This window comes from Artibeus jamaicensis, unplaced genomic scaffold, assembly GCF_021234435.1.
Source record: "Artibeus jamaicensis isolate MK-2021 breed Jamaican fruit bat unplaced genomic scaffold, CSHL_Jam_final contig_1015, whole genome shotgun sequence".
In the NCBI taxonomy this organism is placed as follows: Eukaryota; Metazoa; Chordata; class Mammalia; order Chiroptera; family Phyllostomidae; genus Artibeus; species Artibeus jamaicensis.
This window is the reverse complement of record NW_026521194.1, coordinates 12,573,196-12,597,569: the sequence shown is the minus strand read 5'-3', so window position 1 is coordinate 12,597,569 and position 24,374 is coordinate 12,573,196. Positions and strand designations below refer to the sequence as shown.

The 24,374-nt window shown below is 37.3% G+C and overlaps 1 protein-coding gene across 1 annotated transcript in view; it reads left to right on the top strand.

Moving 5' to 3' along the window:
* SPAG16 (sperm associated antigen 16) overlaps positions 1-24,374 on the top strand; it is a 752,806-nt gene that overhangs the window by 101,045 nt on the left and 627,387 nt on the right. Inside the window, exon 10 of the mRNA XM_053672035.1 lies at positions 15,128-15,255. Within this exon, the coding sequence (XP_053528010.1) occupies positions 15,128-15,255 (128 nt within the window). The remainder of the gene's footprint in view (positions 1-15,127; positions 15,256-24,374) is intronic.

Sequence of the window (24,374 nt, the reverse complement as noted above, 5' to 3'; positions counted from 1 at the left end):
GGTGGTAAATATTTTTTCATCACTTTGAGATATTGTTTGGTCATCATCTACCTCCCCTTTTTTTTTTTGAAGTTGGCTGTAATTCTTACTCTTGTTTCTTTGAACATAATATGTCTTTATTTTCCTCTGGCTTCTTTAAAGATTGTCTTTTATTCTCTGATTTTCATCCACTGTATTTTGAAATGATTATGGTTTCAGTTTTATTTATGCTTCATGTGCGGTGTCCTGCCTTTTGAATTTGTGGCTCGATATCATTTATCAGTTTGGGAAATTCTCAGCCATTGTCTGCTGAAATATTGATCCTTCACTATTTCCTATTTCTATTTGGGCCTCCAATTTACATTTTTAATAGACTTTCCTCCTTTCATTATCTCTATCTTTATCTATCTATCTATCTGTCTATCTACCTATCTATCTATCATCTCTCTAATCTTCTTACTCTTCCTATGTCAGCCAGGTTATTAGCCAGGGTGTTGTTTCCTTTGGACCACCCTTCTGATTTCCTTTTGGATTAACTTCTGTGACTGATTTCTTCATCATGTCCATTCCATGTGGCTAAGTTTCTAATACTCATCATTTCTTTTGGGATGTGATGACATTGTCTTGAATGTCATATGCCTTATTTTTGTTTGTTTTGTTTTTTGAGTACTAATCTTTTAAATAGAAGTCTTATTTGAGGCCCAAGAATGATAAATATTATCTTCTTCCAAAGGGGGTTTATGTTGGCATTCTGCAGGTAGCTGTGGTAGAAGCAGTATCAATTGCACTTTTAGAGGCAATTTCAATTGCATATCATCTTATTCCAAGTAGTGATTAGATGATTTGAACTTTAGCTTTGTCTTTGGAAGGTCGAGCCTATTTCTGGTTCCCTCGTATTCTTCAGGTTTTCAATCCAAAGCCCGGCCTGTTTACCAGAACCCGTACGTTGGCCGGGCCCTGCACTCTAATTTAAGTCCTTCTTGCTTCAGTTTCTTTAGCCTCCTCCGTCAGAATTTTCTGACAGCTGCCAAAGCTTCGGGAGAAAACGAACTCCAGATCAGGCTGACCTCCGTGTGTGTCTCCTTTTGCTTGGACCTTGACCTGTTATTACCCACTACATTGTTAAATTCTGGGACACTTTCGAACACGCTTTAAACATATTTATCTTGACGACATTTTCCAGTTGTTTGCAGCTGAAGGCTTGTTTCACATGATCTCATTCATCATTACTGAAATTCTGTTTTCTTTTAGGAGAAATATATATAAGCTTATATTTTTATGTATATTTTGCATGTATCACTTATTGAATAATTTAAAATAGTATATTTGGTTGAAATGTGATGTATTATCTTAAATCCCATTTTGCCAGGAAACTTCGGTGCCTCTATTGTCCTGAAAAGTCCAGTTTCTTTGTTCCGTCTTCCTGCTCCGTTGCGGCCTTTTACTGTCCCCCTCCCAGCCTGTCCAGCCTCCTCTACGTATCCCCTCTGTTACCTGCGTTCACTTGCCTTTGGGTTTCTCGTTCACATACTCCGTTTGCCTCTAAAAATACCTGCAGTACCAGGTTTTGATTTTCCTAGAGTCCAAATTCTTTTTTTAGATTAATGCATGTTATTTATTTCTATCTTGTTCAAATATCCTTATCTGTCTACAAGACCATGGTTCCCTAGATTTTGAGATTAGTTGGTCTATATTCCTAGAACAAGCCTAATTAGTGTGTCACGACAGATCCGTACCAGGGAACCTGCTCCTTCCTGGTTGTCACACTCTGCCCCAAAGTATCTGGCTGTAGATAAAATGTACTTTACTCCTCCGTATGTGCCTGCTGATGTTGCAGGGACATTTGATCAGAAATGAAGCAGACTTAGGCAAAGTAATTAAGCTAATTTTGACCAGAAGACCAATGTTTGAACCTGAAACACAGATTATTTTGAATTATTGCTGCATAATCTTTGATTTTGTTATGAATGCGCAGTAAGTTTGGCATATGTGTATATAACTGCAAGTGAAAAGACAGAATTGGAATTAGAATCTCTGAAAGGTTTTTACTAAAATATAAATGTATAATGGCTTAAAATTCACATTTACATAGTGTTACTGTTAGTATTGTAAATCACTAGTTGCATTTTTAGAGTCACTAAATCTTTAACACTCATTATCATTCCATAGTGCAAAATAAATAGTGCTTCCTGCCAGTCTCATGTAGGATTTACCACCTAGTGATTGAATTAGGGAAATAAAATTCCTAGGTAAGTCCATGTACGACGATATAAATTATAGTTATTTTTACACCATTTCTACCTCAGAAGAATATATCAGCTCTGTTCCATGAATAAGATATGGACGATACATAGACTTTGGGGAAGGCTATTTGTTTACTAACTAGGCATTTATGGAGTGTCCATTATGTGTGAAACGCTATGCTAGAGAGACAAAAGTGATTAACGTCCTATACTTGTCTCCTCCTAGCTTATATAAGAATGGAAGGACTGTGCAATGACACTGTTGTGATATTCTGTAATATGTACAGTTCTTGTTGATAGCAAGGGTTGCTCAACAAAAGGGATAATGTGGCATGGCTTTGTATTTAGAGAAGCAGTGGAAGATGAAGTTAGAGAGGGAGGCTGGAGTCATCCCCATGAATGATATATTATCATAGGAGTTTGAACTTGACCTTGTGAAAAATAGGGAGTCATTTGACGACAATACATAGAGGAATGATAAGTGAATATAAATATATATCATCTATATCTATACTATACCTATATCTATGCAATGTCACAGTAATGTCATATTGTGTGTGAGATTCCTTAAGCAAGGAGACATGTTGGAGGCTACAGAAACCTTTATGGAAAATGATGGAAACCTGTATTAAGAAAGGAACAAGTAAATACACAGAGAAAATGAACTTTGTAAAACGTGGTTCAACAAATATTGGAATAGTGCCAGATTTCAGGCTTGCAAGTAAAGGTAGTGCCATTAAGATCATGAATTCAAAAAGTGACATTAACTTGGGTGAAAGATAAGAAAGAAATGTTTAGTGTTAGATAGTGAGGGATCTTAGAAATGGAACATCTAAGTAGAGTTAGGCAAAGCCAGCATATGAGACCAATCCAGAAAAAGTCCAGCTGTTGTTAATATAATGAGAACAGTTTGTGCTATCAATGTAACCTGGCAGCCAAGGAGAGTGGACTGGAATGCATATGTGCGAACAATGACAACTTCACTGTACTAGTCAGTGGGGGTGGTAGACGCCATTGAGTGAGCGTGTGTACTGTGTGGCCATCACATTCAAAATGACTGAGCAGGTAGAGCAGCGAATCCGCGACGAATTTTGTGTTAAGCTTGAACATTCCTTTGCAGAAACTTTTCAGATGATGCAGAAGGCTGCAGCTATGGGCAACTGATTGGCAGCTTCATCACAATTGTACCTGGTCATGCATCAAGTCTCTTGCATAGTTTTTTTGTGAAATATCAAATCACCTAGGTGACTCTGCCCCCATACAGCCCAGATTCAGCACCTTGTGACTTCTGACATTGGCCAAAACTAAAATCACCTTTGAAAGAGAAGAGATTTCATACTGTCAGTGAGATTCAGGAAAATACAGTGGAGCAGCTAATGGCGATTGGGAGAACTGTGTGAAGTCTCCAGGTGCCTAGTCTGAAGATGACTGAGGTGTCATTGTTTTATGTACAATACTTCTTGTATCTGGTATCTTCTTTTTTTTGATTGATTATGCCATTACATTTGCTCTATTCCCCCCTCCCTTCCCCTCCACCCTGCATACCCCTCCCCCACCATTTCCCCCTTTAGTTCATGAACATGTGTCTCAGATTCTTTAGATTCTGTATTTCCCCTACTATTCTTACCCTCCCCCTATGTATTTTCTATCTACTGTCTATGCTACTTATTTTCTGTACCTTCTCCCCCTTCCCCTCCTCCCACTCCCCTGTTGCTAACCCTCCCTGAGATCTTCATTTCTATGGTTCTGCTCCTGATCTAGCTATCCTCTTAGTTTGCTTTTGTTTTAGGTGTGGTTCTTAATAACTGTGAGTTTGCTGTCCTTTCACTGTTCATCTTTTTTATCTTCTTTTTCTTAGGTAAGTCCCTTTAACATTTCATATAATAAGGGCTTGGTGATGATGAACTCCTTGAATTTGGTCTTATCTGAGAAGCACTTTATCTGTCCTTCCATTCTAAATGAAAGTTTTGCTGGGTAGAGCAATCTTGGTTGTAGATCTTTGGTTTTCATGACTTGGAATACCTCTTTCCAGCCCCTTCTTGCCTGTAAGGTCTCTTTTGAGAAATCAGCTGACAGTCTGATGGGAACTCCTTTGTAGGTGACTGTCCCCTTAGCTCTTGCTGCTTCTAGGATTCTCTCCTTCATTTTAATCTTGGCTAATGTAATGATGATGTGCCTTGGTGTGTTCCTTCTTGAGTCCAACTTCTTTGGGACTCTCTGAGCTTCCTGGATTTCTCAGAAGTCTATTTCCTTTGCCAGATTGGGGAAATTCTCCTTTATTATTTGTTCAAATAATTTTTCAACTGGTGGTTGTGCCTTTCCCCCCTTCTGGTACCCCCTATAATTTGGATGTTGGAACGTTTAAAGATGTCCTGGAGGTTCCTAAGCTTCTCCTCATTTTTCTGAATTCTTATTTCTTCATTCCTTTCTGTTTGATCATTTTTTTTCTTCCTTCTGGTTCTCTCCCTTGATTTGAGTCCCAATTTTCTTTCCATTACTATTGGTATCTTTTGTATCCCCATTCATTTCAATTAATTTAGCTTCCATATGTTTCTCTAATTTGTGACTAAAGTCAACCAGTTCTGTAAGGATCCTTATAACCAGTGTTTTGAACTGTGCATCTGAAAGACTGGCTATTTCTTCATCACTTAGGTCTATCGGTTCTGGGGCTCTGAGTTGTCCTAGAGCCATTTTTGGTCTATTCGTGCTGTGAAGTGAGCGGAGCAAAGCCTTAGTTGTTTACCAGGACGGGGCGACCCAGGTCGCTGGTTTGTGACGCTGTGTGTGGGGGCGGGGTCAGAGAGGGAGCAATGGCGTTCCTCTCCGCTAGCCCAGCGCATCCAGTCCCTCACACGCCTCGGGCTTGTTTATCCGATCCTAATTGTGCGAGCCTGCTGCACCGCGCGGTTTTCCCTTCTCACTGGTTTCTCCGCACGTAAATGCGCGCGACCGACCGACCCACCGCGCCTCTTCCCTGTGCGCTCCGGCAGCCAGCTCGCTGGCGATCAGCGCCCTCGGTTGCCTGCGCGCACCGCCCCGGGAATTTTTTCTTGCTAACCTGCTCCGCTGCTGGCCTCGCTCCTCTCCTCGTATTGTCGATTTTCCGTGTGGCTTGGTTGTGACTGCTGTTAAAAATAGTTGTTCTTAGATTTGGTTGTGCACAGAGGCGAGGTGGATCCTCCATCTACGTCTCCATCTTGGCGGAAGTCTGGTATCTTCTTCAGGAAATGTCTTTATTCTTCATATTACATGGCTGGATACCTTCTCAAGGAACTTCATGTACTTGCAGGGGTATCCAACCTTTTGGCATCTCTGTGCCATATTGGGAGAAGAGTTGTCTTCGGCAACACATTCAATACATTGTAACATGTGATCATAAAAAAAAAATCTCATAATGTTTTAAGTAAATTTACGATTTTGTGTTAGGCCACATTCACAGTCATCTTGGGCCTGGGTTTTCAGGCCACAGGTTGGACAACACTTTAGGGTACACCTTAGACATGGACAAAAAATGCTACAGGCTTAGATGTGGAACATTGAAAAGAAGGGTGATTATGGACTCTGGATGAGTTTAATTTCTAAGGGGCAGGTCCATGTATGTAGACTTTTGATGACTAAATTCAACTGAGCGACATGCCCAGAAAGGCCAGAGAAATTGTGGGCTAACATCAGATCATCTTGTTATAAATTAAACTTTGGTAAATTCTGAAAAATATTAAAAATTTTGGATTCTTATTAATACATAAAGTTGATAGTGAAATCTATGACAAATGAATAAGAGGCAAAAGCATTCTGTTGTGCAGATTTAAAGATACTGATCTGTTATCTTACCCCGTGCTGCTCAAGGCCACTTTTAAAGAATCGATAGACTTTTGGCATGGGTTATGGCAATAGTTTACATTAAGCAGAGTGCATAGAACTGTGCAGGTAATGCACGATGTAAAATGTAGTTCAGCTGGACAGGTTGTATCCAGTCCTCCTAACTGACACCAACACTCACACCCACATGCACTGGAACTCGTCTTCACATGTCCTCTCTGGTTTTTCTTACAGTAGAGTTAAGGTAAAGGTTCATTATATATTGTACTCATGTCCTTACCAAAAGGGGAAACATGGAAAGAAGAGGAAGCAAAAAAGTTACATGTTTACTAAAAAAAAGAGATAAGCTTATTTCTATGTATCTTTGAAGTGATGAGCTTATCTATATATCAAATGTATAAATATATATACCCTTCAGTGCCACCTAATTAATTCATTTGGGTTATATTCTTGATACTTTGCTTTTGACTGTCTGAATGTCTATATATAGCAGGCTCTATATAGTCACAACTGCATCTTTCTTTAAAATTCCAAGATAAGGAGGATCACTGAAGCATGTATTAACAAAAAGAAAATAAATATCGCAGAAGATACTATTAATAGCAAATACCTTGAGTAACTCCAGATAGAAGGTAGTTATTTTATTGTGAATCTTCATGACACCATAAGTCACCAAGCCACTTGCAGATCATCCTCATGAATATCCAGACAGTGAACTTCAGTTAGCTAATATGTAATCACTTTAGGTACACGCTTGCATTTGTATCTGGAAATGCAAAGCAAGCAGATGCCAGTCGGAGGGGGCAGAAATATTAGGTCTGACCCCTTAGCCACTAATGCAGTGGCTACAACAAAGTTTTGTATTGTCATTGAGGAATGTATACAGATAAAACCAGTGAGGACAGATATTAATAATTAACCATCCTGTCAGCCCACAAAACTAATTAGAAAATCTCTGACATTTCCCGAGTAATGCCATAATTCCAGTTGATGAAAGTAGGTATTGCTGATTTAGTAAATCTGTGGAAAACAGGGCCATCAGTTAGAGAAGTTGCCCCATGATTGACTTGCACATAAAGCATCTTGAGCACTGCTTCACCTGCCGCTGACAGAAGTGGTCTCTTGTTTCATCATTATAGCACGATTTCCAGAACTTTCCTGTGCTTTCAGCTACCTGTCTCTTCATTTCATTCACCCTCTCTTTGAATATTTTTGAGTTTGCCACACTTTTATGTGATTATAATAGTGTTAAACAGAAGTTGTAGCTTATTATGGAGCATTATTTTACATGCAATATATAATTGATACTTTTTAGGTATTTGCATTATTGCATAACAAGCTTTATCAAAATGAGTAATTGGGTGACTTTTTATTAAATTGTACTTATTAATTTAACAGCATTAAACTTAGGATAAATAGCTGAGCTAAGTGTTGCAATTTCAATTACAAAAATGTGTGCTTATTCTTAATTTTGGAAGCTCACCAGCAAGAGAATATATTAGGCAGGGAGTGCAACCAGACGAGTTATCAATTCAGCAATTTCCAGCCAGTCAGATATATCTCCAGGCAAATTTAAACAATGTAAGACTTACTCTTGGTTTCTACTTCATAGTGTTTACACTATTGTCTATTTTAAGTAAAAGCCATTGTGTAGAGAGATATAATCCAAAAGTCATTGAAATTCTTATATCTATCAATTTTAGTATCTACATTGCTAAGTGAGATTAATTAATACAGATTATAAAGCAATCATTTTCAAATAAAACTGCTAGTGGAGATTGCCTTACTTTGCAAACCTAGATTGATTTTACTGGCAAATGTCCAGTTCATTGACTTTTGTCATATTTCAATTAATTGTTTATATTTTTGCATCCAATAGAATTAAAAAGATGTTATAACCATTTTCTGCCAATAGTGAGCTGGCCTGGTTTAATACTGTTACATTCCACTCTCACAAGCAAGAAGGGTCAGAGACGGTCTGGCAGTCAAAGATGTTTTATTGGCCAAAGTTTCAAAGTTTTACCTGCGCAGGGGCGAACTCTCAGGGTGCCTCCGGAGTCATGGCGCCAAAATGGCTGCAAATGAGAGTCGCGCCTAACGCTTACAGGCTAGGGTTTTTATAGAAGCGGGCAAGCAAGCGGGTTTCCAGAAGCAAAGGTGGCAGTTAGCGATAAACGAGCTCAGGTGTGAAGCACTTAACAACAACTCCTGACACATGGAAGCCCTCTATGCGTTTTGACCAATTCCTAACTCTCTGGAACACCTGCCTGGGGGTGGGTGCAGTTTCTACTCAGGCTTGAGCGAGCAGTCTTGGGTTGAGCAAACAGCTTAGCACAAACAACTTATTTCCTCCTCGACTCTAACAAATACCATTAGGGAAATAAACAGCTGTATTTTACCAGCTACACATGAACAATAGCTAGATACTGTGTGAGTGATCCCATGGCCTCCTTGAATCCTGCTTGGGTTTTGATTAGCATCTGTTCAGGGTGCTGATCAGATGGGGTGCTACGGGGGCCACCAGAAGATGGCTTCTGGGGAAACAGGAGGGTACGTGACCCAGCTGTGTTTGGAAATGCAGAAATGAACACAAAATAAAGAGCATACAGTTAGTTATTGTTAGTATTCTTGCACTTCCTTCTAGGTGCACATTTATATATATATGTGTGTGTTTAGATATATCACGTATAAGGACTCTATATTATATGTATATATTTTGTCTGTAAGTATTCTTTGTGAATATAATAATTATCAGCTAAGTAGTGTCTCATTGGATGCATGGTGTTCTAAAATTCAATTAATCCTTTTTTATTGATATTTAGGATTTTTAAGTACCTCACTATAATAAATAATGGTCCATAGATATACACACATCCTAACACATTGGTCTGAGTATTTTCTTAGAACACATTTTTAGAAATAGACTTGCTAATAGAAGGTATTCAATCATTTTTTAATATGTTTGGTATATAATACCAAATTTATTAAAGGAAGCTTATATCAATTCATATTATCACTCATGGTGTATGAGAATCTCTGTATCAATGCCCTTCACCAATTTCCTCATTGAAAAATGTAGTTTACCAATTTTCAAATAAATAACATGTGTTGGAGTCTAGGAGGAAATAAGTTGTTTGTGCTAAGCTGTTTGCTCAACCCAAGACTGCTTGCTCAAGCCTGAGTAGAAACCGCACCCACCCCCAGGCAGGCGTTCCAGAGAGTTAGGAATTGGTCAAAACGCATAGAGGGCTTCCATGTGTCAGGAGTTGTTGTTAAGTGCTTCACACCTGAGCTCGTTTATCGCTAACTGCCACCTTTGCTTCTGGAAACCCACTTGCTTGCCCGCTTCTATAAAAACCCTAGCCTGTAAGCGTTAGGCGCGACTCTCATTTGCAGCCATTTTGGCACCGTGTCTCCGGACACCCCGAGAGTTCGCCCCTGCGCAGGTAAAACTTTGAAACTTTGGCCAATAAAACATCTTTGACTGCCAGACCGTCTCCAACCCTTCTTGCTTGTGAGAGCAAAATGTAACACATGTCCTTTGTTATTTTTGTATTCATTAATTATTAGTGAGATTGAATGTTTTTACCTGTTTACTGACTACTTTATGGGTGAATTGTATATCTGTAACCTCTGGACCTTTTCTTCTACAGAGTTAATTTTTTATGATTTATTTTAAAATCTCTTTATATATAATTATATTACTATTTTAACATACCAACATTTTCCTTGAAGTTTTTATAAGTTTAAAAATATATGATCAAATATTACTTTCTTCACAATTTCTTCCTTAATATTATGATTAGAAAGGACTTTCATATTTCAAGATCATATAACTATTTACTTATATGTAATTTCTATTTCTTTTATGGTTTCCTTTTTTTGTTTAAATGCAGAACTCAACTCTGTCTGGAATTAATTTAGGATCAGGATAAGATGCAGTAATCTACCTTTTCCTCCCGAGTAGTTAAGCCATTTTCACAGCTTTCATTGGATAATCCACGTTGAGTCTTCTGGAGACTTCAGTCATCGAAAACGTAGATGCGAACCTCCAGTGGGGCTGGCGACTTGGGGTCACACCCGAGACGGAGATGTGCATTAGAAATCTGCTGAGAGACACTGTAAACCTGTTTGTCATTCCCTGTGTCTTTAGATCAAGCAGATTTTTATATCTGTTCTATTAGTTTGTGGAACAAATAAGCAGATTAGTCTAGAAATGTACTTAAAAAATATAATGAAGTGGAGGATATTCCAGGGATAGTTTATTGAGTGTACATTTTATTTTGTTAGTCTTTTTGCTTTAGCTTAATATGATGAGGGTCAAAGAATGACTCAGTGATGCCTTTAAAATGTATTAACACTACTTTGCTTGATATAATCATTTAGAATAGAAACTTTAAAGAATAATTAGATACTTAAGGTGTATTATATCAAAATTTTTCCTGTCTCTTTTTAACATTTAAAAAAATTTATTTTTATTGTATTTTTCAGTAAATACAAATGAAAATAACATTTTCAGGTATAATTCTTCTCGTGGCAATCTAAGGCCACAATAACGTAAACAAGCATAAAGGTTAAGAAATTGAACAAAAGCACAAGGAGGACTTTTTTTGACTCACCCTCATTTTCATACTTAGACTGTAAATGTCAGTTAGCTCAATCAAGTCTTGTTGATAATGTCAGCTGCCTGTCATGCCTAGGCAGTGATGCATGCCGTTTGTCAGTAGGCAGTGGACCACTGAGTGAGGGATGGAATAATGAGGGCACAGAGTCTCAACCAAAGTTTTCTGTTTCTGGTCATTTCCTTTTCACATGGGCACTTAAGACAAGGAGAGAACAACCACATTAAAATTTGTTTTAATGTAGTCATTTAATTCAGTGTCTATCTGAAAACATTTATCTTTAACCTTGTATTTTTTAAAGGAATGGCCAATGATTAATCATCATTTCCCAACAGTATTGTCAGTATAAACAGTATTAGCTGCTGCAAGAGATAAGCCCCCAAACCTCATGTGCTTTTGCAGCAAAGGTTCATTCTTAGCTTGGTGGTGGTGTGACTGGTCTGTGTGGCTGCCTTCTACTGAGCGACTCAGGAATGTGGGCAGCCACTTTGTAGCTACACCGTCCAGGACATAGCTCTTTAAAGTCAATGTGGTGGAGGAAGAGAAATGCTGAGCAATGTTGGGATGTTTAATGGTTAAGACTGGGGGTGGCTTACATTATTTCTATTCACATTGTGCTTTTAGAACCCAATCACTTTAACTTGGTTTAACTGCAAGGAAGGCTGGGAGATGTAGAAGAGGTCTTAATAGTCTCTGTTATACATACCAAACTTCTTTTATTTTGAATTGTCATTTAAATCTAGGCTTTTAACTACATCATATCTAATTAAACCATGGTTTGAAAATACTAGCTCTATACAAATTGACAACATTTAATATGTTCAGGGTTAGTTTCCTTACATATTTTACTTTACTTGAAAAGAAGTAAAAATAATGCATCCATATGGTAAAATATTCAAACGATAAAGGAAAGTATAACATAATATAAAAATAGTTAATTCTCTTTCCATTGGTCAGATCATTTATTACATCCATTGATGACCACTGTAAAGATTTTCTGTTTTCTAAAGGTGTATACACATATATAAACATTTACATATGTAGGTCCTTTTTATTTTATAAAAATGGAATAATTTTGTATCTAGGATATTCTGTATATTTCTCTTTAAAGTTGATAACATTTATAGAGATAATTCTCTATAAGTACATATATGTTCAGAGTGATAGTCACAATATTTAACAACCATTATAGCATGGGCACCGACCAATATGTTATGGATGTAATCAGTGTGTGTTCTGAGTGTATGGTGGGAGAAGGGTCCTAGAGGCCCAGGTCTGCCAGGAGCTCCCTGCATTATGACACAGTGGTGAGTAAGTCAGGGGCGGGGTGCATGCCCAAAGAAAGGACTGGGTGGTGGGAGTCAGAGGGACCCAGAGACTGTGCTCAGATTACAGGCTGTTTTCCGAGTAGTATGAGTGTCTTTTGCTATTTTAACAACCCCAAAGAGCATGCTTGTGCACTAGGGTTTTAGCAGCCCTGCATACATGTCATTCTATTTAATCTAGTATATAAGAATAGTACTATAATGTAAAAAATCAATATATGGATGCACCATTAGATTATTTTAATATCTAATGTTATAAAATGCTGCAGATTAGGAAATTATTGATACTTTTATCTACTCCATTTCAATAGTTTTGTTGCTCCTTTTTTAACCTTAATATCTTTTGCATAGTTCTACTCCAGCATTTATCAATGATGTGTTTTCTTACTTATGCTATTTCTTCACAAGGCTGAGTACTTGGAATGGAAGGGGTGTATTCTAATTATATTTGTGGTCTGTGGCCCAGTGCTAACATCATGGCTGACACAGAGTAGACATACAAGTGTTCAGTGAATGCTTCAGTGAATAATTTTGAACTTTCTAAATTGGTCTGGGTAGTTCCCATGAATGTTAGCTCAATGGAAAGCAAAGAACAAGATAGAGAACAGGCGTGAGTCCAATGGCATGGATAGAGGGTCTGGGAGAAACCCAGTTACCCAAGAAACTCAGGGGAAAGGAGGCTAAATTGATAGTTGGCTTCTCAATCAGGATAACACAGGAGATGTCTAAGTGGTGTATCACGGAGGTGGAGAGAAAGGTACCCCTCAGGCCTTTCATTTTTTTAATATAAACAGCAAGACTATATTTAATCCCAACTGGCCAGTGAAGCCAGAATTCCTTTTATTATTGATGCTGGGACAAATAGAGATAGCTATCAGTCAGCTAGATTTGGGACTTCTGACAGGTGAGATCATGTTTATGCCTGCTTTCACCCATATCCTAGGAGAATATTAAGTGTGGAATTTGATTAAAATAGAACATGTTATAATAAATAAATAAAGCATAAAATAACAATAAATTTACTAAGTGTTTGAAATTAATATGTGGCACTAATTGCAGCAATAATAAAAATATCCATAGAAATAGCTAATGTTTATTAAAGGTTTATTAAGTGCAAGCATGAGATGAGGGCTTTACCAAGACTATCTCACTTCATTCTCCACAACAACTTATGGGTCAGGTATGATATTGGTTGTAATTTACAGATAGGAAAATACAGCTCAGAAAGTTTGTTAAATGACTTGAATAAATTTACATACTGGGATGCAGTAGAGCTGAGTCACTAGGGAAAGCCACAATTTTCAATCTTGACTTTTATTTCACACGTGAAGCTTTAAAATAAATGTCAGTGCCTCACCCTCATAAATTATTACTTAATTGGTCTGATTGTAAGAACCCAGCGATATTGGTATTTTTTTAAAAGCTGCCTGGCGATTTCAGTGTGTAGTCAGAGTTGCAAAACAGTAACCTATCACAGCATATTATTGAGAGCTTAGCTTTGCCCTCCAATTGTGCCTTATCAGTACAAAGAAATGGTAATGATTCTGTAGTCTGGAAGAATTGTTTAAGACTTACTGTCCTCTCTCTATTCACTACGAATTTCCTTACCTGTGCACACCATACTCACCTTACTGATCCTGCCTGCCTCTTTATTGGTTTTTGTCTGCTGGACTGTTTCAGTCCATAGGCTGGGTGACGTAAGAGGCCTTCTGCTTTCCCTCCGCCAATACATTCATGTTTAGATAGGGTTACTATTAGTAGGCCTTTGCTGGTCTTGTATATCATCGTTTAAATAAAATGGGAATTATAAGGGAAACAAAAATACTGACTGTTAAATCAGGTATGGCATTTCTCATTTCTTGGAAGCAGAGTAAGTAATGTGAAAATTCAGTAGTACCATGCTATATGACACTGGAGGTTGCATAACAGCATGATCTCAATTTTGTTAAAATTGAGAAGGCAGATAAATTATTAAACCAAAATGTTATTAATAATTACATCTGGATGGTGAGAATAAGATCGCTTTTAATTTTTTCTTTGTAATGTTATGAAAAGCATGAAAATTATGTATGAATATCTATTACTTTGTTAATTAGAAAAAATTATTTATTTATACATTTTTCCAGCTCTGAGGACTTATTAAAGAATCTATTGCAATTCAGTCTCCATGAGGGCAAGACTTTTTATCTGCTGGGTTCATTGGTAGATTTCCCATGCCTAGAGACATGTTTGGATAAAGGACCATTATAAATAAATTTTTTTATTGTTCAATTACAGTTGTTCCAATTTTCCCCCATTGCTCTCCCCTGCCCAACCCTCCCCAATTTTTTGATATATGCCTCACTCTTTAAAAGTGATTTTAAAGCATTAAATGTTAGAGGATTGAGTACTTCCTTTTTTTGTAGAGTTGAGCAATTAAGTCATCCATCAGTCAGTGTTAATTAAGTACCCATTTATATCATGTCCTCTGAGGAGATTTCACGGAGGAGAAACTACTTTCTCATGGACTGAACATGATCTTTGTTCTCTATATTTAGAGTCTGCTTGGTGGTGAGGGAGTTGGCCAGCCCACGGCACAGATAGATTCTAATGAATGTGAGATTTAAGATGATTATGACCGAAATCTTTTACTTCCAAAAAGTGCCTTTAAGTAGCCCCGTGTCTTCAGATAAAATAAGAAAATCATAATTAATTAGCAATTCCTATTATCTGGTTAACCAACGGAAGTGGTTTTTGTTTGCCGTTTATAGAGTACAAGTGGAGTATGAGAATAATCGCAGATTTTGTTCACGTTACTGTTGGTATTAGAAACATACTGTAGAAGGACAGTTGCATAATGGGACAGCACTGTGGTGTGCTTCTTTGTAATTTACTGAGGAGATGTTTTCAAATAAGTTTTATCATGTATAGCATTCAGTTTGTACTTGTGCAAGTAAATATGTGCCTTGTTTAAAATTTTATATATTCTGCGCATTTTCTCAAAAATAAGCTAGAAAGTGAAGGACTTAAGGTAAGTCCTGAAGTAATATAATAATAATGTTTACGTTGTAATGTAATATTAAATAGGATAATATTAATGTATTCAGTGACGTGGCTATTTTACATGGAGCTCTTGCTTGCTTTATTTTTTTTACTCTAGGATACAGAATTTCCTACAGATATGCAACCAAATCCAAATCTTTATTCACGTAAAGAAAATAATTTTCCAGAAAAACTTGGCTACAGGCTGAAGACCATATTTAAACTTCATGAACTTCCAGTGAGCTGGTAGGATTCTTGATGTTTTATTAATGCCTTTGAGACTTCATTGCCATGTCTAAATTGCGGTGCTCCTACAGCCATTTATGGTTGAAGTGGTTTGCTCTTAGCTTGTTTCCAAATTGCTTATCAGAACAGTGAAAAAATTTGCTTATAGCTGTTGCAAAAATCTTAAGACTAATTGGTTCAGGCACTTGGTGACCGTACACACTTAAGGGCACTATTGTGCCTATTTATTGGTTGCAGTTCTGGCTGAAAGCACAAATCGTTTTTAGAGAGATTTGTAGGATTTACTTTAAAGATAAGATCCCAGCAACTATCAACTCATTTGTTTATTTTACTTACATTTTAACAATATTTGTATATTTTTATCATTAACAAATTATTAGTTTTATTCATTTTGAGGACCATAGTTTTGTGACCCATACATAATTGCATTGGTTTAAAGATAAAACTTATTACTTGGTATTTATTACAAAGAATTATTCTATGAATCTTCATATTTATGTTCATGGAAAACATTTTAAATTTTGTGAAATTTTTACTATTATCTGGAATTTTTGAGAAAATGTTTTTGTGGAGAATCTATAAATATAAATTCTATTATATAGGTCTGTGGTACATTAAAATATTAGTAAGTGGTCAGGTTTCTTAGATTATCAAGGATATATAATTTTGATTATGGTTTAGGTAATATGATTTTTTTACATGAGTTCATGTAACCCCAAGTTTATGCCATCCATTTTCATTAATGTAAGATTTGTACAAAAATACATGGCAAATGCTATACTTCTGTTATGCTTAATGAGGACAATGTCTCAGGGTAAGATGTTAACCAACTGTAAAACTTCACATATATTGATTTACCCATGGTACTTTTTTTATTTGCAAAGATTTCTCTGCTCTTGAGGACTATGTATAATCTACTTTCTGATTTGCTAAGTTTCATGTAGCAAGAATACTGTCTGTGATACCTTACTTTAGAGCGTGGCAGATATAATCTTAACTACCGTGATCAAAACTGGTAGGTTAATGAATGGAAAATTGTTAGTAAAGGGGAGCATAAACATGGATCCGTTCACACCTTCAGTATTCTATTGTGACTTAGGGCATTTGCATTCACATTCCGGGCTTTTGATATAAGGCCATGGCATTTTCTTTGATTAAGTAAGTGTTGATTGGAATTCTAAACCATATTACTTGCACAAACTATACCAGTAATGCATCACCTACAATTTCACTTTTGTGGATCTTTTAATCAGAAACAAGAACCCCATGTCACTTGGCAGATGATCTCCCTACCTTTCCATAGCATTCATTTTTATGGACAGTCATCTTCCTTGTCACACTAATATTACATCACCTTGATTAATCTTTGATTACTTAGAACAGCAAACACATTTGGCCTGTAAGGAGATTTAGGAACAAACTCCCTTTTTTAAATTTAGTAAGGATATTTTTACATTTTATTGTTTTTCATAATGTCAACAGCTGAGATGTACAACTCCCAGCAGTATCACTAGTTTCTATACTCTTTTTTTATTATTGTTTTCTTTTTTAAATTACTTTATTGTTGTTCAATTACAATCGTATGCATTCCCCCCCCCACTCCCCCACAACCCAGCCAAAACTACCTCCCTCCCTTGCTTCCACCCTCTCCTGTGGTTTTGTCCATGCGTCCTTTATGTAAAAAAAACTCCTTTGACTCTTTGTGATCCTGGACTCTGGCTGGATGAGGGGAGCAGCCTGCGCTGGTCTGCTTGGTGTCCACTGAGAACTCAGAGCAGTGAGCTCAGCTAGTGTGTCTCACAGACAGAACGAGAAACATTGGTGAGCCAACAGTTAAGCTACAGGAAAAGCTCATATTAAGTGAAAGTCTGGAGGAGAGAAGAAGGAACCATGTAATTCTTAGTTAAAAACAAAATCTGGGTTTTAGATTAATTTATTTATAGTCGTCGAAAAGACAGCTACCCTGTGGTAACTGGTACTGCAACCCAGGGAGGCATTTCTCTGCCCAAGTCTTCATTAGTGAGGCCATTAGGAGAGATGACTCTATTTTTGTGAATTAGGCAGAAAAAAATTACTACTAGAAAGAGTAAACACTAAATAATCTTCTAGAGTAATGTACCTTATAGGAAGATTAAGCTATGATTTTGGGACAAATCATTTACTTGGGACTTATTTTTTTTAACCTGTTTTTTATTTCCAGTTCTATGTTTCCACTTTCTTATACTGCTATTTTTTTTAGGGGGAAGGGTATTTTTGTTTTTCCTCAACCTATTTTATACTACTTCTTTTTCTTATCTCTTGTTCTATACTACCAACTATTAAGTAGCTATTATGTAAAATTTAATTGTAAATTTTCAGTGTTTTTCAAATAATTAAAAAAAAAACATTATTGTTCAGTTACAGCTATCCGGCCTTTTTCCCCATCTCTCACCCCTACTGCAACCCCCACTACCACAGTCAACCTCCCCCCATGGTTCCTCCCCACGAGTCCTTCGTTCATGTTCCTGTGCTTTCCCCTTTCCCTTCTCTCCCCTCCTTATATCCTTCAAACCTCCCCTCTGGTCACTGTCAGTTTGTTCTTTATTTTCAAGTCTCTGGTTCTATTTTGCTCGTTTGTTTCTTTTCTTGATTAGGTTCCACTTACAGGTAAGATCATATGGTATTTGTCTTCCACCACCTGACTTACTTCATTTAGCATAATGCTTTTCAGTTCCATCCATGCAGTTGCAAAGGGTAGGAGCTCCTTCTTTGTTTCTGCTGCATAGTATTCCATTTGTAAATGTACCACAGTTTTTTGATCCACTCATCTACTTATGGGCACTTAGGCTGTTTCCAGCACTTGGTTATTGTAAATTATGCTGCTGTGAAAATTAGGGTGTGTAGGTTCTTCTGAATTGGTGATTCAGTGTTCTTAGAGTATAGTCCCAGGAATGGGATCGCCGCATCAAAATGCAGTTCCATCTTTTGTTTTTTGAGGAAATTCCATACTGTTTTCCATAGTGGCTATACCAGTTTGCATTCCCACCAACATTGTATTAGGGTTCTCTTTTCTCCACAACCTCGTAGGCACTTGTTGTTTGTTGATTTATTAGCGATGGCCATTCTGACTGGTGTGAAGTGATATCTCATTGTGGTTTTAATTTGCATCTTTCTAATGGCTAGAGGCGTTGAGCATTTTTTCATGAGTCTATGGGCACTCTGTATGTCCTCCTTGGAAAAGTGTCTGTTCAGGTCCTTTGCCCATTTTTTAATTGGACTGCTTGGCTTCCTGGTATGGAGTTGTGTGAGTTCTTTATCTATTTTGGAGATCAAACCCTTGTTTGATCATTGGTATCATTGGCAAATATATTTTCCCATACGGTTGTTTCCCTTTCCATTTTGTTGATGTTTCCTTTAGCTTTTTAGCAGAAGCTTTTTATTTTGATGTAGTCCCATTTGTTTATTCTTTTTTTTATAGCCCTTACCCTAGATGGATGTATCAGTAAAAATATTGCTACATGGATATCTGAAATTTTCCTGCCTATGTTTTCCTCTAGGACTTTTATGGTGTCATTCTCTATTCTTTTCTTTTTTTTCTAAACCATTATTTGCCTTTACTACATTATATTTTTTCTTTTTCTCCATGAAAAAAATTTTGTTGTTCAAGTACAGTTGTCTGCCTTTTCCCCCCACCCCAGCCATCCCCACCTCTCTCCCCTCATTCCATGTGCCCCTTGGTTTTGTCCACGTGTCCTTTATGGTTGTTCCTGAAAATCCTTTACCCCTTTTCCCCTCATTCTCTATTTTTAATTAAAAAACCAAATCACTTACTTCCCCCATCCCACATACATGCACAAAAGCTTGGTAGTTTATAGGTCTTTAATATAATGTTTATTGACTCAATTATGCTTCTTTTTAAAAAATATATTTTATTGATTATGCCATTACAGTTGTTCCATTTCCCCCCTTCATTCCCTTCCACCCTGCACACCCCTGCCCCACCATTCCCCCCTTTAGTTTATGTCCATGTGTCACAAGTTCTTTAGATTCTATATTTCCCATACTATTCTTGCCCTCCCTCTATCTATTTTCTACCTACTGTCTATGCTACTTATTCTCTGTACCTTTTCCCCCTTTCTCCTCCTCCCCGTCCTCTGTTGCTAACCCTCCACGTGATCTCCATTTCTGTGGCTCTGTTCCTGTTCTAGCTGTCCTCTTAGTTGGCTTTTGTTTTAGTGTGGGTGTTAATAACTGTGAATTTGCTGTTTTTTTACTGTTCATATTTTTATATTCTTTTCTTAGATAAGTCTCTTTGACATTTCATGTAATAACAGCTTGGTGATGATGAACTCCTTGAACTTGATCTTATCTGAGAAGCACTTTATCTGCTCTTCCATTCTAAATGAAAACTTTGCTGAATAGAGCAATCTTGGATGTAGGTCCTTGCTTTTCATGACTTGGAATACTTCTTTCCAGCCCCTTTTTGCTTGTAAGGTCTCTTTTGAGAAATCATCTGGAAGTCTGATGGGGACTCCTTTGTAGGTGACTGTCCCCTTGTCTCTTGCTGCTTCTAGGATTCTCTCCTTCATTTGAATCTTGGCTAATGTAATTATGATGTGCCTTGGTGTGTTCCTTCTTGGGTACAACTTCTTTGGGACTCTCTGAGCTTCCCGGATTTCCTGGAAGTCTATTTCCTTTGCCAGATTGGGGAAGTTCTCCTTTATTATTTGTTAAAATAAGTGTTCCACTTGTTGCTTTTCCTCTTCCCCTTCTGGTACCCCTATAATTCAAATGTTGGAATGTTTAAAGATGTCCTGAAGATTTCTAAGCCTCTCCTCATTTTTCTGAATTCTTGTTTCTTCCTTCTTTTCTGTTTGGTTGTTTCATTCTTCCTTCGGTCCACTCCATTGATTTGAGTCCCAGTTTTATTCCCATCACTATTGGTTTCCTGTGCATTTTCCTTCATTTCACTGAGTGTAACCTTCATTTTTTCATCTAATTTGTGACCCAAATCAACCAATTCTGTGAGCATCCTGATCACCAGTACTTTGAACTGTGCATCTGATAGGTTGGCTATTTCTTGGTCACTTAAAAGTATTGGCTCTAGGGCTTTGATCTGTTCTTCTGTTTGAGCCATTCTTTTTGGGGGGGGTTTGATTGAGCCTGTTATATAGTGAGGGGCGGAGCCTTAGGTGTTCACCAGGGCGGGGCAACCCAGTTGCTGGGTTGTGACACTGTATGTGCGGGCAGGGTCAGAGGGGGAACAATGGCGATTGCTCCGCTCTCTCTCATATTTTGGTTTCTTCTGCTGCTTCCCACAAATTGGGCCCTTCTCATGCTGATTCCCAGGTGGGTGAACTCGTGTACATTCTAGGACCCTGTGAGTCTCTCCAACAAATGCTCCTGTGAGGCTGGAAGTCTCTCCTGGTGCCTCAGTCCCCACAGGTGTCTTCAATCAATGTTTTGGGGCTTTATTACCTGTGGCGAGGGTGCTGGGTTGCACAGTCTGTTTCCCTGCCCATTTTTGTGTGGTTATCGGTCTGGATGAATGGTTGTCGGACTTCTGTACAGTTCAATATCATGTCAGTTCTGGTTGTTTTTTTGTTTCTAAATTTTTGTTGTCCTTTTGGCAGTAAGGACAACCAAGAGTTGTCACAGTGTGTCTACCTATGCCTCCATCTTGGCTGGAAGTCCAATTATGCTTCTTTATGGATGTTTTTTTTTTAGTTTTTATTTTATAATGAATTGAATTTATTGACTTATTTTTGTTTCTCTTACTATCAGTAGACATGACCTATGTTATATAGGTTCATTAATTTCATCAATACAACAGTAATACTAATGACAATGATAATGAAAGAGTATCAGTAATAACAATGAACTATGTTTTACTAAGTGTCTATAAATTTTAGTATTTAGCTGCTTTGACACTATCTTTGACCTTTATATTTCTGTTAAGCAATTATTATTTTTCTCCATTCTCTCTCTTTCTCCTTCATACACACACACACACACACACACACACACACACACAGGTCCTCAAATATACGAATAAAGCTCAGGATTACAGAGAAAGAATTTAAATCAGGTCCAGTTAACTCAAAAGCAAACTATAAGACAATTAATAACTCACAGAATATTTAAAAATACCATATAGCCCTGGCTGTTGTAGCTCAGTGGATCGAGTATGGGCCTGTGAACCAGAGGATCATGGTTTGATTCCCAGTCAGGGCACATTCCTGGGTTACAGGCCAGTTCCCAGCAGGGGACACACGAGAGGCAACCATACATTGATATTTCTCTCCCTCTTTCCTTCTCTTCCCCTCTAAAGATAAATAAATCAAATCTTAAAAAAAAACAAATCTCTATTTTTACATTGAGTATATAATTTTGCCAGTAATGTATAACTATATGACCTATGCATTTGGCTAAATTACTTTTTTCCCCCTGATAAACATGACCTAGAAAAAATTGCTTTAAACTTAGACATTAAAGTGATTAGTTATATTTGTTTCAGTGCAGGATTAATGAATTATATGAACATAAATTTTCCCTAGAAAACCCAATTTATTAAAATTTATTTTTGCTATCTTTTTCTAACATGTTTATAACAAAATAGATGAATATTAAATATCGGATCATTTAAAAAATCCTAATGTTTACTAACTTACATTTTTATAATGTACAAGTTTATAGGTCAAAGAACCAGAAGATTTTTAAATAAAATTAGTTAAAGATAGGCTTAAGTCCTGCTTTCAGTAGATGGTCTCCTAATTTTACAGGATTGTTCTCCTCAGCCTAGAAAATGTTCTCCAGTAACTCCCATTACTTAAAAAAAAAAACAGTCTTCCTTAACCAGACAGCCCCCACCAAACCTATGTGGGTTCCTCAGAATTTGCTCTGCTCATTTTTGCTGAGAGGGTTTGCAGAAGCGCTGACCAAGTTAGCAGCTTCCACTCTTCCTTCCCACTCCCCCCTCCAGTGTGGAGTTACCTTTTCCTCTGCCCTGAAACTAGTCTTCTCCATCATTTTCCACTTATGTGCCTGACACATGTAGTCACTTATGTGCTGTCATTTTCTTTACCTCTCAGCTGCAGTCAGCACCGCCAGCCACCCTGGTTTCCTGTCCGACTCCCAGTGTTCATAGGGTCCTGGCCTTGCTGCTCACTCCCTGGCTGTCCTCCATGGAATCTGCAGGGGGCTGCTCCTCTTCTGTAGCAGGTCTGGTCCATGGATTGCTCCTGGGCTCCGCCTTCCAGCTTCATCTCTTACCCTCTATACTTTGTCTAGCAGCCTCTTCCAGTCTCAGGCTTTAAATATGTTCCATATGTTGCTAATTCCCATGGTGATAACACTACCATTGTCATCTCCCCTAAGCTTCAACATCTATCTAATAGGCTTCTCCAAATTAGGTCAGAAAGAGCTCTTCTTTCCTCCCAGAAAACCAGGTCTTCTAATCTTTCCCATTTTTGGAAAAAAAAAGTGAACTTAGGTGAATTTATTGGAGCTAAAAGTCTAGGAGTCATTTTGATTCCTTTTTTTCCTTACCCCACAATTCCCACAATTAGATCTGCCAGGAGGTTTGATAGGCTCTTCCTTCATAATATATTCACACTTTTTCACTTCCCTCTATATTACTATGGTCATCTTTCATACTGTAGCAAAAGCCTATTAATTCACTCTACCTTACCTCATAATAATTCAGTAATTTCACAGTAGCCAAATGAATTTTTTGGAAAATGTAAGTTAGATAAGATTTCCTGCTTTAAGCACATAATATCTTCCTCTTGTCTCAAAATGAAATTCAATTTCTTACTGTGGCCTACCAGGCTCTGTCGGTTGAGAATGCTGCCTACCTCTCTTTGCACTGGCCACATGCTCTTCTACCCTCCATTGCCCAGTTTCTCGCATGCTGCCTGGAAAGTAGTTAGTGCATGCCCATATTAGTCCATTCCCTTCCACAGAAGCAGACACTGGGATAAAGAAAAAGTGGCTAAGTAGATCTTATTTTTATTTTTAAAAAATATTTTATTTATTTATTTTTAAAGAGGGGAAGGCAGGGAGAAAGAAAGGGAGAGGACCATTAATGGGTGGTTGCCTCTCACATGTCCCCTAGTGGAGAACTGGCCCACAGTCCAGGTGTGTGCCCTGACTGAGAGAATCCAACTGGCAACCCTTTGGTTTGCAGGCTGGTGCTCAATCCACTGAGCCTCACCAGCCAGGGCCTAAGTAGATTTAAATGTAAAACAAATTAGACATCATCGAAATGTAATTCTTTTTTACGAGAGGTGAATGTAATGATAATTTTTTGGCTGTGAATGTTATATTTTCAAGAAACAGGTAGCTGTATTTTAAAATGTGAGTTTTTAAATTAAATACTTAATTCTTTCCATGTAATTTATAAAATTTAACTGGTATTTTACAATGAATATTTGTAGTCAGCTTAAATTATATTGCAATTTTATGATATTTGTGTCCCCCAAATGAATAAGCAACTATCAGCAAAGAGTACATTTAACTTTTGAATTATTGAAGGTAAAGAACTTATAGTGTCTTGAAAGTTTGGGAAAATTCTCCATAGGAGGATAATAATTACATGCAGATAAAAATATTTGTAATCATTACTTATTAGTGGTGAACAGAATAGTTTAAAACATTTTCTACAATATAAAGATATTAGCTTTACTTTGTAATTTACTATCTGCTTATTTGGTTGTTTACTATCAAGGTACTAATGTATACAGTTAGCTTCCATTAAATAATGATAATATTTATGCCATTAACTTTTAAAAAGAAAGATGTACATGAATTTACAGTAAATGTAGTCATACATATTAATGACCTATTTATCTTTTGAGGTGTACATCATGAATAAATAGATCATCTAATTAGGAGAGTATATCTTTATTATATTTCAGGTTGTCTTTAGTGCCCTTGCATGTATCTGTCTTCAGCTGTAAATTAAATTTGTTTAGACTTTGTGGGTTTGTTAAGCAGCTCTCATCTTCTAGGTGTTCTGATTTGTTTTTTTGGGTCAACTTACAGCTAAGGTTATGGAAAGGTCTCTTCATTGGTCACAGATAATGCAGAAAACGTTTTCAATTCCAGTATTTCATAGACCCAGAGAGAGACCTATAGTT